Source organism: Chiloscyllium punctatum, chromosome 11 (assembly GCF_047496795.1).
Source record: "Chiloscyllium punctatum isolate Juve2018m chromosome 11, sChiPun1.3, whole genome shotgun sequence".
NCBI lineage: Eukaryota > Metazoa > Chordata > Chondrichthyes > Orectolobiformes > Hemiscylliidae > Chiloscyllium > Chiloscyllium punctatum.
This window is the reverse complement of record NC_092749.1, coordinates 116,030,698-116,044,710: the sequence shown is the minus strand read 5'-3', so window position 1 is coordinate 116,044,710 and position 14,013 is coordinate 116,030,698. Positions and strand designations below refer to the sequence as shown.

General features: G+C 46.2%; 1 protein-coding gene across 2 annotated transcripts in view; it reads left to right on the top strand.

The window, feature by feature from the left end:
* The first annotated feature begins 8,250 nt into the window (after window positions 1–8,250).
* commd1 (copper metabolism (Murr1) domain containing 1) overlaps window positions 8,251–14,013 on the top strand; it is a 122,801-nt gene continuing 117,038 nt past the window's right edge. The window contains exon 1 of one of the 2 annotated variants that reach the window (XM_072581611.1): window positions 8,251–8,448. In XM_072581611.1, the coding sequence (XP_072437712.1) occupies window positions 8,278–8,448 (171 nt within the window). In that variant the 5' untranslated portion in view covers window positions 8,251–8,277. The remainder of the gene's footprint in view (window positions 8,449–14,013) is intronic. The other variant, XM_072581610.1, reaches the window with a different exon arrangement.

The window sequence follows — 14,013 nt, the reverse complement described above, 5'->3', positions numbered from 1 at the left end:
CAGGGGTCTGTGGGCTCGGTGAATTAACCATGTAAAATGCAGGGTTACAGGGGTTAGGTATGGGGGGTGGGTCTGGGTGTGATATTCTTCAGAGGATCTGTGTGGACTTGATTGGCTGAATGGCCTGCTTTCACCCTGCAGGGATTCTATGATATCTATGCTTTTTCTAGAATCTAAGGATATTTGGAGAATACTCCCAATGTATCTACTATCTTTGAAGCTACTTCCTTTAAAATCCTAGGATGCAATCCATCAGCACTGCCATTTGACACCAGGAGTAGTGTTGAGATAACTACTCTTATGGTTCTGCTTTTTGTTTCCTTCCGAATCCCTGAAATCTGTTTTCAAGACCTCACCCTACTTATACTGTTGGTACCAATGTGGACCACAATTTGTGGCAGATCCATCTTTACTGGAAGGATGTCCTGCAGTCTCGCTGTAACATTGGGATTACTTGTGCACAAAACACAGATAGCTCGCGCACACAGATGCAGCAGGTAATCAGGAAATTTAATAGAATGTTGGCCCTTACTTTGAAGTGGTTGGAGTATAAGAATTGCAAAGTCTTACTCCACTCTACAAAGGTACTGGTGAGACTACATCTGGAGTACTGTGAACAATTTGGTCCCCTTATTTAAGGAATATTTAGTTGAAAGTAGTTCAAAGATTCACCAGGATAATCCCCAGAATGGAGGAATAGGTAAACGTTAAAGAGGTTGGAATTCTACTAATTGTAATTTAGAAAAATAAAAATGATCTTATCGCAACATCTTGGATTCTTAACGGGCTTGATATGGTAAATGCTGAGAGGATATTTTCACTCATGGGAGAATCTAGGACCAGAAGGAGTAGTCTCAGAATAAATGGGCACCAGTCTAAGACTGAGATGAGGAGGAATTTCTTTCCTCAGAGGTCTGAGATTTTTTGGAACTCCTTGCCATAGAGAGATGGGAGCACAGAGTTCTTGTGTACCTTAAAGCTGAGATCAAAAGATTCTTGATGAGTAGGTGAATCAGGGTTCCAGGGAATGGGCAGGAAAGTTAATGTAAAGAATGTCAGAGTCAAAAGGTGTGGTGCTGGAAAAGTACAGAGGTAAAAACAATGACTGCAGATGCTCGAAACCAGATTCTGGATTAGTGGTGCTGGAAGAGCACAGCGGTTCAGGCAGCATCCAAGGAGCTTCGAAATCGACATTTCGGGCAAAAGCCCTTCATCAGGAATAAAGGCAGTGAGCCTGAAGCGTGGAGAGATAAGCTAGAGGAGGATGGGGGTGGGGAGAAAATAGCAGAGAGTACAATGGGTGAGTGGGGGAGGGGATGAAGGTGATAGGTCAGGGAGGAGAGGGTGGAGTGGATAGGTGGAAAAGGAGATAGGCAGGTAGGACAAGTCCGGACAAGTCATGGGGACAGTGCTGAGCTGGAAGTTTAGAACTAGGGTGAGGTGGGGGAAGGGGAAATGAGGAAACTGTTGAAGAGGTAAAAACAATGACTGCAGATGCTGGAAACCAGGTTCTGGATTAGTGGTGCTGGAAGAGCACAGCAGTTCAGGCAGCATCCAAGGAGCTTCGAAATCTACGTTTCCTGATGAAGGGCTTTTGCCCGAAACGTCGATTTCAAAGCTCCTTGGATGCTGAGGAAACTGTTGAAGTCCACATTGATGCCCTGGGGTTGAAGTGTTCAAAGGTGGAAGATGAGGCATTCTTCCTCCAGGCGTCTGGTGTTGAGGGAGCGGCAGTGAAGGAGGCCCAGGACGTCCATGTCCTCGGCAGAGTGGGAAGGGGAGTTGAAATGTTGGGCCATGGGGCGGTCTGGTTGATTGGTGCGGGTGTCCCGGAGATGTTCCCTAAAGCGCTCTGCGAGGAGGCGCCCAGTCTCCCCAATGTAGAGGAAACCGCATGGGGAACAACGGATACAATAAATGATATTAGTAATAAATAAATAATAAATGATTTAGGGCCTTTGATAGAGGTGAGGGAGGAGGTGTGGGCGCAGGTTTTATAGTTCCTGCGGTGGCATGGGAAAGTTCCAGGATGGGGGTTGTAGGGGGGCGTGGACCTGACCAGGTAGTCACGGAGGGAACGGTCTTTGCTGAAGGTGGAAAGGGGTGGGGAGGGAAATATATCCCTGGTGGTGGGGTCTGTTTGGAGGTGGCGGAAAAGTCGGCAGATGATTTCGTTTATACGAAGGGTGGTATGGTGGAAGGTGAGCACCAGGGGCGTTCTGTCCTTGTTACGGTTTGAGGTGTGGGGTCTGAGGGCGGAGGTGCGGTATGTAGACGAGATGCGTTGGAGGGCATCTTTAACCACGTGGGAAGGGAAATTGCGGTCTCTAAAGAAGGAGGCCATCTGGTGTGTTCTGTGGTGGAGCTGGTCCTCCTGGCAGCAGATCCGGCAGAGGCGGAGCAATTGGGAATATGGGATGGTATTTTTGCAAGAGGTAGGGTGGGAAGAGGTGTAATCCAGGTAGCTTTGGGAATCGGTGGGTTTGTAAAAAATGTCAATGTCAAGTCGGTCGTCATTAATGGAGATGGAGAGGTCCAGGAAGGGGAGGGAGGTGTCAGAGGTAATTTAGGTAAATTTAAGGTCAGGGTAGAATGTGTTGGTGAAGTTGATGAATTGCTCAACCTCCTCGCGGGAGCATGAGGTGGCACCAATGTAGCGGAGGAAGAGGTGGGGAGTGGTGCCGGCGTAATTACGGAAGATCAACTGCTCTAGGTCGCCAACAAAGAGACAGGCATATGTGCCCATGGCTATCCCTTTGGCCCTCCAACCGTAACAAGGACAGAACGCACTGGTACTTACCTTCCACCCTACCAAACTTCGCATAAACCAAATCATCCACCGACATTTCCGCAACCTCCAAACAGACCCCACCACCAGTGATATATTTCCCTCCCTACCCCTTTCCGCCTTCTGCAAAGACCGTTCCCTCCGTGACTACCTGGTCAGGTCAACGGCCCCCCTACAACCCACCTCCCATCCTGGCACTTTCCCCTGCCACTGCAGGAACTGTAAAACCTGCGCCCACATCTCCTCCCTCACCTCTATTAAAGGTCCTTAATGAGCCTTCCACATCCATCAAAGTTTTCCTTGCACATCCACTAATATCATTTATTCTATCTGTTGCTCCCGATGTGGTCTCCTCTACATTGGGGAGACTGGGCGCCTCCTAGCAGAGCGCTTTAGGGAACATCTCCGAGACACCCGCACCAATCAACCACACCGCCCCGTGGCCCAACATTTCAACTCCCCTTCCCACTCTGCCGAGGACATGGAGGTCCTGGGCCTCCTTCACCGCCGCTCCCTCACCACCAGACGCCTGGAGGAAGAACGCCTCATCTTCCGCCTCGGAACACTTCAACCCCAGGGCATCAATGTGGACTTCAACAGTTTCCTCATTTCCCCTTCCCCCACCTCACCCTAGTTCTAAACTTCCAGCTCAGCACTGTCCCCATGACTTGTCCGGACTTGTCCTACCTGCCTATCTCCTTTTCCACCTATCCACTCCATCCTCTCCTCCCTGATCTAACACCTTCATCCCCTCCCCCACTCACCCATTGTACTCTATGCTACTTTCTCCCCACCCCACCCTCCTCTAGCTTATCTCTCCACGCTTCAGGCTCTCTGCCTTTATTCCTGATGAAGGGCTTTTGCCCGAAAAGTCGATTTCGAAGCTCCTTGGATGCTGCCTGAACTGCTGTGCTCTTCCAGCACCACTAATCCAGAAGCTGGAAAAGTACAGCCAGTCAGGCAGCATCCAAGGAGCAGGACAGTCAATGTTTCGAGCATGAGCCTTTCTTCAGGAATGTGATGAAGAGCTCATGCTCCTTGGATGCTGCCAGACTGGCTGTGCTTTTCCAACAGCACAATTTTTGACTCTGATCTCCAACATGTGTAGTTCTCACTTCCTCCGTGAATAATGCCAGATCAGCCATGATTCTACTGAATGGCAGAGCAAACTTGAAGTACCAAATGGCCTACTTCTGTTTATTTTTCTTGTGGTCTTATGCTTGATCCTGGCTGCAAGAAGGCATCACGCAATCCTGGAGTCACCTTCGAGTATTTACCTGTTTCCCTGTTGAACGGCACCATAGAGTTCTGGTTTCAACAATGACTTCCAATAAATTGAAGGGTCAACCACATAGAGTGGGACAAGAATAATTTGTTGGTCAGACCAGGTAGAGCCTTAGAGTCATAGAGATGTTCAGCATGGAAACAGACCCTTCGGTCCAACCTGTCCATGCCGACCAGATATCCCAACCCAATCTAGTCTCACCTGCCAGCACCCGGCCCATATCCCTCCAAACCCTTCCTATTCTATACCCAATCAAATGCCTCTTAAATGTTGCAATTGTACCAGCCTCCACCACATCCTCTGGCAGCTCATTCCATACATATACCACTCTGCGTGAAAAAGTTGCCCCTTAGGTCTCTTTTATATCTTTCCCCTCTCACCCTGAACCCATGCCCTCTACTTCTGGACTCCCCAACCCCAGGGAAACGACTTTGCCTATTTACCCTATCCAAGCCCCTCATAATTTTGTAAACCTCTATAAGGTCACCCCTCAGCCTCTGACGCTGCAGAGAAAACAGCCCCAGCCTGTTCAGCCTCTTCCTATAGCTCAGATCCTCCAACCCTTAGAGTTGTCAACATCCAACATCCTTGTCAATCTTTTCTGAACCTCTTTAAGTTTCACAACATCTTTCCGATAGGAAGGAGACCAGAATTGCATGCAATATTCCAACTGTGGCCTAAGCAATGTCCTGTACAACTGCAACATAACCTCCCAACTCCTGTACTCAATACTCTGACCAATAAAGGAAAGCATACCAATCGCCTTCTTCACTATCCTATCTACCTGCGACTCAATTTTTAAGGAGCTATGAACCTGCAGTCCAAGGTCTCTTTGTTCAGCAACACTCCCTAGGACCTTACCATTAAGTGTATAAGTCCTGCTCAGATTTGCTTTCCCAAAATGCAGCACCTCGCATTTATCTGAATTAAACTCCATCTGCCACTTCTCAACCCATTGGCCCATCTGGTCAAGATCCTGTTGTAATTCGAGGTAACGCTCTTCGCTGTCCACTACACTGCCAATTTTGGCATCATCTGCAAACTTACTAACTGTACTTCTTATGCTCGCATCCAAATCATTTATGTAAATGACAAAAGGTAGAGGACCCAGTGCCGATTCTTGTGGCACTCCACTGGTCACAGGCCTCCGGTCTGAAAAACAACCCTCCACCACCACCCTCTGTCTTCTACCTTTGAGCCAGTTCTGTATCCAAATGGCTCGTTCTTCCCGTATTCCATGAGATCTAACCTTGCTAATCAGTCTCCCGTGGAGAACCTTGTCGAATGCCTTACTCTCCATATAGATTACATCTACCACTCTGCCCTCATCAATCCTCTTTATTACTTACTCAAAAAACTCAATCAAGTTTGTGAGACATGATTTCCTACACACAAAGCCATGTTGACAATCCCTAATCAGGAACTCCCCACCTACATTCGGGACACCACCCACGCCCTCCACCTCCTCCATGATTTTCGCTTCCCCAGTCCCCAACGCCTTATCTTCACCATGGACATCCAGTCCCTGTACACCTCCATCCCCCATCATAAAGGACTCAAAGCCCTCCGCTTCTTCCTTTCCCGCCGTACCAACCAGTACCCTTCCACTGACACCCTCCTTCGACTGACTGAACTGGACCTCACTCTGAACAACTTCTCTTTCCAATCCTCCCACTTACTCCAAACCAAAGGAGTAGCCATGGGCAACCGCATGGGCACCAGCTATGCCTGCCTCTTCATAGGATATGTGGAACAGTCCATCTTCCGCAGCTGCACTGGCACCACCCCCCGACCTTTTCCACCGCTACATCGATGACTGTATCGGCGCTGCCTCGTGCTCCCACAAGGAGGTTGAACAGTTCATCCACTTCACTAACACCTTCCACCCCGACCTCAAATTTACCTGGACCGTCTCAGACTCCTCCCTCCCCTTCCTAAACCTCTCCATTTTCATCTCGGGCAACCGAATCAACACGGACATTTACTATCAACCGACCGACTCCCACAGCTACCCAGACTACACCTCCTCCCACCCCCTGCCCCCTGTAAAAACGCCATCCCATATTCCCAATTCCTTTGTTTACGCCGCAACTGCTCCCAGGAGGACCAGTTCCAATACCGAGCAACCCAGACGGCCTCTATCTTCAAAGACCGCAATTTCCCCCCAGACATGGTTGACGATGCTCTACACCGCATCTCCTCCACTTCCTGCTCCTCTACTCTTGAGCTCCGCCCCTCCAATCGCTACCAGGACAGAACCCTACTGGTCCTCACCTAGCACCCCACCAACCTCCATATACATCGTATCATCGTCGCCATTTCCGCCACCTCCAAACCGTCCCCACCACCAGGGATATATTTCCCTCCCCTCCCCTATCAGCGTTCTGAAAAGACCCCTACCTCCGTGACTCCCTCGTCAGGTCCCCACCCCCCACCACCCCAACCTCCACTCCTGGCACCTTCCCCTGCAACCGCAAGAAATGCAAAACTTGCGCCCACACCTCCCCCCTTACTTCCCTCCAAGGCACCAAGGGATCCTTCCATATCCGCCACAAATTCACCTGCACCTCCACACACATCATTTATTGCATCCGCTGCACCCGATGTGGCCTCCTCTATATTGGGGAGACAGGCCACCTACTTGCGGAACGTTTCAGAGAACACCTCTGGGACACCCGGACCAACCAACCCAACCACCCCATGGCTCAACACTTCAACTCCCCCTCCCACTCCACCAAGGACATGCAGGTCCTTGGACTCCTCCATCGCCAGACCATAGCAACATGACGGCTGGAGGAAGAGTGCATCATCTTCCACATAGGAACCCTCCAACCACAAGGGATGAACTCAGACTTCTCCAATTTCCTCATTTCCCCTCCTCTCACCTTGTCTCAGTCCCAACCCTCGAACTGAGCACCACCTTCCTAACCTGCAATCTTCTTCCTGACCTCTCCGTCCCGACCCCCACTCTGGCCTATCACCCTCACCTTCACCTATCGCAATTCCAACTCCCCTCCCCCAAGTCCCTCCTCCCTATCTTTTATCTTAGCCTGCTTGCCACACTTTCCTCATTCCTGAAGGAGGGCGCATGCCCGAAACGTCGATTCTCCTGCTCCTTGGATGCTGCCTGACCCGCTGCACTTTTCCAGCAACACATTTTCAGCTCTGATCTCCAGCATCTGCAGTCCTCACTTTCTCCTATCCCAAATCAGTCCTTGCCTTTCCAAATTCATGTACATCCTGTCCCTCAGGATTCCCTCCAACAACTTGCCCAGCACCGATGGGGCTCACCGGTCTATAGTTCTCTGGCTTGACCTTACCACCCTTCTTAGGTAAGAGAGTAAGATTCTCTTTCTTGAAGGACATTAGTGAACTGGACACATTATTCAAACAAATCCAGGTGCTTCATTGGTGAGCACATTTTCAGCATTACCTGGTAAGGTCAATTTGATCATATGTCAAAAACTAGTTATATCTTATTTAAAAAGTGATTTTGATTTAATAATGTTCTGCATCTGTTAGAGAATGTCAGGAATAAAGACGTTTTACTGTCTTGATTAACGACTTACCAGTAGATCTTGGTCCACAGCTCTGTATATTCTGGAATTTCAAGAGTACCCATGTCCTTTTTCAATTGCAATTCAGATTTCTGCCTCTATCAGAGTACAATTTAATGACAGAGTCAGCAGTGCTGAGAGATGCAATGCGGAGTAGCTGTGAACCACAGGTGAAACTGCAGTGGTATTGGGAACTGCAGCAGAGGTGGAGGTGCATTGGAGAAGCTGCAGCAGCTGTGGTATTGGAGGCTGCAGTGGATATGGAACTGCATTGGAGGAGGTGCAGCAGCAGTGGTATTGGGGGCTGGAGTGGAACTGCATTGAAGGAGGTGCTGCAGCAGTGGTATTGGAAGCTGCATTGGAGGTGGAGTTGCATTGGATGAACTGCAGTAGCAGCGGTATTGGAAGCTGCATTGGAGGAGCTGCAGCAGAAGTGAGATTGGAGTCTGCAGTGGATATGGAACTGTATTGGAGGAGGTGCGGCAGCAGTGGGATTGGAAGCTGCAGTAGTGGATGAGCGACATTGGAAGTGCTGAATCAGGTCGCTGCATTTCAACCAGAAACCGTTGTGGGACGCTACAGATGCTTTCGAGAGCTACGTGACGAAAAGGGGTCAAAGGTTGGTCTGCTCGTGACGTCAGAGCATCATGGCGGAGCAGCGTTCTCAGTCCCTCAGCAGCTTTTTGAGTGGCTTGGTTCAGCTCATCTACTATCGCAATTCTGACATTACCGAGCAAATGCTGAAAGAGCAGCTCTATCCTGACCTGCCGCAGCAAGATTTCAGAATTCTGCTCGAGAAAATGGCTGGGATACTGCGGGTAAGTGTAAAAGTGACTCCGCCCACCCTGGGCCCCTCCCCTTCGGCTTTGGACAGTTGCAGTAAAGTTTCCTTACTTTTGTACTCGATGCCTTTTTCCAGCACTGCCAAAACTACATTTGCTTTTTCAAAAGTACCTATTGTAACTGCATTATAGTTTTCTGCCATTCATGTTCGAGGACGCCTAGATCCCTCTGCACTTTTTACGTTTAGTTAAGTTGCCTTTTAATTCCTAAAACCAAAATTAATGACCTCACACTCATCCACATTAACCCCCTGCCAGATTTGACCTATATACCTGACATCTTTACGTATTTAGAAGGTTTTTGTTTTGTTGCAGCTTATTTGCCATCTATTTTAATGTCATCAGCAAATTGGGCAATAATGGTTTCTATTCCTGCATCCAAGTCATTATTATAGAGTGTAAGTAGTTGGATTTCAAGGACTGAATGCTGTGGCACTCCACTAGTCACATTTTCAGAAAAATACACATTTATCCAGACTTTGCTTTTTGTTGGTTAGCCAATTCTCTGTTCAAGCTAACCCATGTGATCTTAGCTTGTGTATTAATTCTTGTGTATTCATTTTGGTTTTAGGAATTTAAAGGCAACTTAACTAAATGTGTGGCAACCTTATTAAATACTTTTTGGAAGTCCAGATGTAATATATTTACAGGATTGCCATTATTCACTTTGCTCGTTATATTTTTGCAGAACTCTCGATTTACCCTTCAGAAAATCATGCTAAGTCTGATGGACCAATGGACCAGTTCCATTGTCTTGTTTAATACTTCCTTAATAATGGTTTCTAACAGATGTTAAACTGGTCTGTATTTTCCTACTTTCTGCCTCCCTGTTCGAATTAGGATGAATTAGTGATTTTCCCATTCATTTGAATCTTTACTGCATCAGGGAATATTAAAACTGCTGGATCAACTTTCTCTGCTACTGCTTCCTTTAAGACCCGAGTGAGAATGTGTGTAGAGAAAGAGTTAAGTTTTGAATTTTGTGAAGCAAGAGGTTCAGCTGAGCATGACTTAGATCAGATAAGAGCTTGCAGTTAACAAGAGAGTGCTGGAGGCAAGGGTAATGGGTTAACAAGTTAGAAAAGAGGTCATTATGTAGAGCCATTTAACAATATTGGAAGCGTTCAGTATGTAAGGTCAGTTTAACAAGGTAAAAAATATTCTTTATGTGAAGCCAGTTAAGGTTAAGAACATACATTGTGTAACACCAGATGGCTTAATCTTTGCTGTTGATACACTCTGATTGCAACAGTCACCCAATCAATATGTCTGTTGCCTTACCTAGATGCTCCTCCCTGTAAAATGAGTACATAATTCATTAATAAACCAGAACATAGAACATTACAGCGCAGTACAGGCCCTTCGGCCCTCTGCGCTGACCTGTCATACCAATCTGAAGCCCATCTAACCTACACTATTCCATGTACATCCATATGCTTGTCCAATGACGACTTAGATTTGCCAACTTTAAGTACATTTACTACTGTTGCAGGCAAAGCATTTCATACCCTTACTACTCTCTTGAGTAAAGAAACTACCTCTGACATTTGTCCTATATCTATCACCCCTCAATTTAAAGCTATACCCCCTCGCCGTCACCATCCTTGGAAAAAGGGTCTTCCTGTCCACCCTCTCTAACCCTCCTGATTATCTTGTATATCTCTATTAAGTCACCTCTCAACCTTCTCTCTAACGAAAACAGCCTCAAGTCCTTCAGCCTTTCCTCGTAAGACCTTCCCTCCATACCAGGCAACATCCTTGTAAATCTCCTCTGCACCCTTTCCAAAGCTTCCACATCCTTCTTATAATGCGGTGACCAGAACTGTACACAATACTCCAAATGTGGCCATACCAGAGCTTTGTACAGCTGTAGCATAACCTCATGGTTCCGGAATTTGATCCCTCTATTAATAAAAGCTAAAACACTGTATGCCTTCTTTTTTTATAATATATTTTCATTAAGAAAAAATAGATATTTAAACATTACAACAAATACAAAACAACACAAAACTGGTACAAAACTAAACCCAAATAATAAAAAAAATTCCCCAACCCACCCTCCTCTACGAACGTATAAACAAATATAGAGAAGTATAAAATTTTAAAAAACCCTAAACTAGCTATTTAACTAACTAAATAAATACCTAACAACAAACAAATAAATAGTAATAACTCAGCCCAGCCAAACAAAACACTCATACATTCACAGTTCCTCCTCCCTGGATATTGGACTCATGAAACACAATTGTTACGGCTATATAAAAGCCCTTGTTAGTGTGGCAGATAAATCTGTGTCCAGGTATTTCAAAAAGGGTTGCCATGTCTTGTAAAAATTCTCAGGTTTGTGGTGTACCATATTTGTGAGAAAATCCAGGGGAATATGCTCCATAACAATCTTCCGCCAACCCGACAGGGTTTCTGATATCCAACCGAGCAAGATATTCTTCCTTGCACAGAATGTAAGAATATTGAAAAGTTTTTCCTTATGCGAGTCTGCAGGAAATACAATGGGTAGGCCCGTAAGGAGCGAAATAGGGTCCTTCTCCACCCCTACACCTAAAATCCTCTCCATTGCACCCACCACAGCGCTCCAATATGTTTGAAGCCTGTCACAAGACCAAAGACAATGGGTAAGAGTCCCCGTGCAGACCTTGCACTTGGGACATGCTGAAGATACCCCTGGTTTAAATTTTGACGAAAGGTTTGGGGCTAAGTGGATCCTGTGGAGATTCTTCAACTGTAAAGCATGGGTCCTATTGCAAATTGATACCTTCCTTGCATTCTCCCAAATATCCTCCCATGCTTCTGAAGAAACTTCAACACCTAGCTCTCTTTCCCACATCTTGCAGAGTCGATCAGACTCATCTGAGGTGGCACCCCCCAATTGGTGATATAGAGTACTGACAGAGAGAGTACTCTTAGCCCTTAATACCCCTCTTTCTATGTCAGATTTGTAGGGATCAGTCAAAAGTGTGGTCCTTTTTTGAATAGAATCCCTAACTTGAAAAAAACGAAAGAGGTTTCTATTAGCTAACTCATACTTCCGTACTAACTGATGGAAGGACATCATTACATCTCCCTCAAATAAATCACCCATGCAAGATATACCCCTAGCTGCCCAATGTTTAAATCCTGAATCTATCATACCTGGTTGAAAACTCAGCATACCCACTAAAAGTGTAAATAAAGATGTTTTGCCAATATTACCTTCTCTCTGTCGAATTGTTCTCCATGCTTTAACAGTATTGATGACTATTGGGTTATGGCAATATTCCCTAACTGTCCTCACTTTGTCCAAAAACAGCAAACTGGTAAGGGGGCACCTTGCCTGGGAGACTTCGATATCTAGCCATATTGAAAGAGGGTCCCCACAAACCCAATCACTTACGTAGGTCAAAAGTGAGCTTAATTGGTAATTTTTAATGTCCGGAGGGTCTACTCTCCTTCCTCCCCCCGCCCCCCCCCATCTGTGAGGCAACTGCAGTTTGGCTAATTTAATGAGGGGCTGTTTACGGTTCCAGATAAAGGAGCTGAACCAACTGTTCAGTCTCCTGAATGTTTGTTTATTGAAAATCAGGGGGTGTATCCGTAAAGGGTATAGCAAACGAGGGAGAATATTCATCTTGATAAGCGCTATCCGACCCAACCATGAGACTGGAAGTGCCTCCCATCTTTGGAGATCTTGTTTAATTTTTTCAAATAATTGAGTAAAATTGGCTTTGAACAGCCAATCCAGAACTGGAGTAATGAATATGCCCAAATACACAAAACCCCCCTGTGACCACCTAAATGGGAATCTATAGTCACACTCAAGAGCCAACTCTTTCATAAGAGCACACATAGGCATAGCCTCTGATTTAGCAAAATTAACCTTATACCCTGAAAAAGTGCCAAATGCGTGAATGTATTGTATCAGGCAAGGCACTGAGACTGGTGGATTTGTCAAGAAAATTAGAATATCATCTGCATACAGTGTAATTATGTAATTTTGACCCCACTTCTGGAGCTGATATATTGAGATCCCCATGAATGGCCTCTTCCAACGGTTCAATCACCAACGTAAAAAGTAATGGTGAAAGGGGACAGCCCTGCCGGCTGCCCCTAGAAATAATAAAATTGCTTGATCAAACCCCATTGGTAATGACCGCAGCGAGCGGTACACTGTAGAGAACCTTTATCCATCTTATGAAAACTTCACCAAACCGGTCTAGAGTATAGAAAAGGTACGGCCACTCAACTCGGTCAAATGCCTTCTCTGCATCTGAAGAAATCACCAATCCCTGTATTGACTGCTGTTGGCATGCTTGAATTACGTTAAGCAGCCTCCTAACGTTATTAGAGGATCTGCGACCCTTTATGAAGCCCGTCTGATCCTCTTTAATAATAGAGGGTAACGGAAGAGCCTTAGAGAGGATCTTAAAGTTCACATTTAAGAGTGAAATGGACCTGTATGAAGCACAGTCTTCCGGATCCTTCCCTTTTTTAAGGATGAGTGAAATATTGCCCCCTCTCAGAGATGGTGGGAGACAAACATGACTGCTGAATATGTTTAATGATTCATACATCGGGCCTGACAGTATACTTAAAAATTCCTTATAGAATTCACTGGGAAGTCCATAAGGACCGGGCGCCTTTCCACTCTGAAGCTGCCTCACAGCTTCCTGCACTTCTTGCTCTGAATATGGGGCATTGAGAAAGGAGTGTTGTTCGAGAGTCACACCTGGGAACTTCAGATCTCGAGAAAAAGAATTCCATTTTGGCCTGCCCCTCCTCACAATTCTGATTGATATAACTTAGAGTAGAATCTCTGGAATGCCACATTAATCCTTTTAGAATCACATGTTAGGTTCCCAGACCCTTCCCTAATCGCTGTAATGGTTTGTGGGGCACTTCTCTTTCTGGCAAGGTATGCTAAGTATTTGCCTGGCTTGTCACCATGCTCGTATAACCTTTGCTTTGCAAAAGCCAGCTCCTTCTTTATTGTCTGCTTGAGCACGGAGTTTAGTGCAGACCGCAGTGCCATAATCCTCTAATTTGACCAACGAGGGGCTGTCAAGATAGGCCTTCTCAGCTGCCTTCAACCGTGCTTCAAGGAGACGTTGCTGCTCACCTTTCTGCTGCTTCCTACTTGTGGAATATGAAATAACTAACCCTCTGGCATAAGCTTTGGCAGTTTCCCAGAGGACAGATGAGCTATCAACTGAGCCTATGTCTAGGAAGGTCCAAAATTCTCTAGAGAAATACTCCACAAACTTGCTGTCCGTGAGAATAAAGGGGTCCATTCGCCAGTACCTTGAATCCACTGTAACATCCTTAATTTTAACAATGAGGTACTCTGGAGCATGATCAGAGATGGCAATATTACCAATCGTACAGGATGCCAAGAGATCCAGGGTTACCGCAGGGGTCAGAAAAAAATCAATCCTCGTGTGACATCTGTGCAGATTGGAGAAGAACGTGAAATCCCTACCTGTAGGGTGGAGACACCTCCAGACGTCCACCAACCCTAATTCCCCACACAGACCCAATAACTGTTTAGTT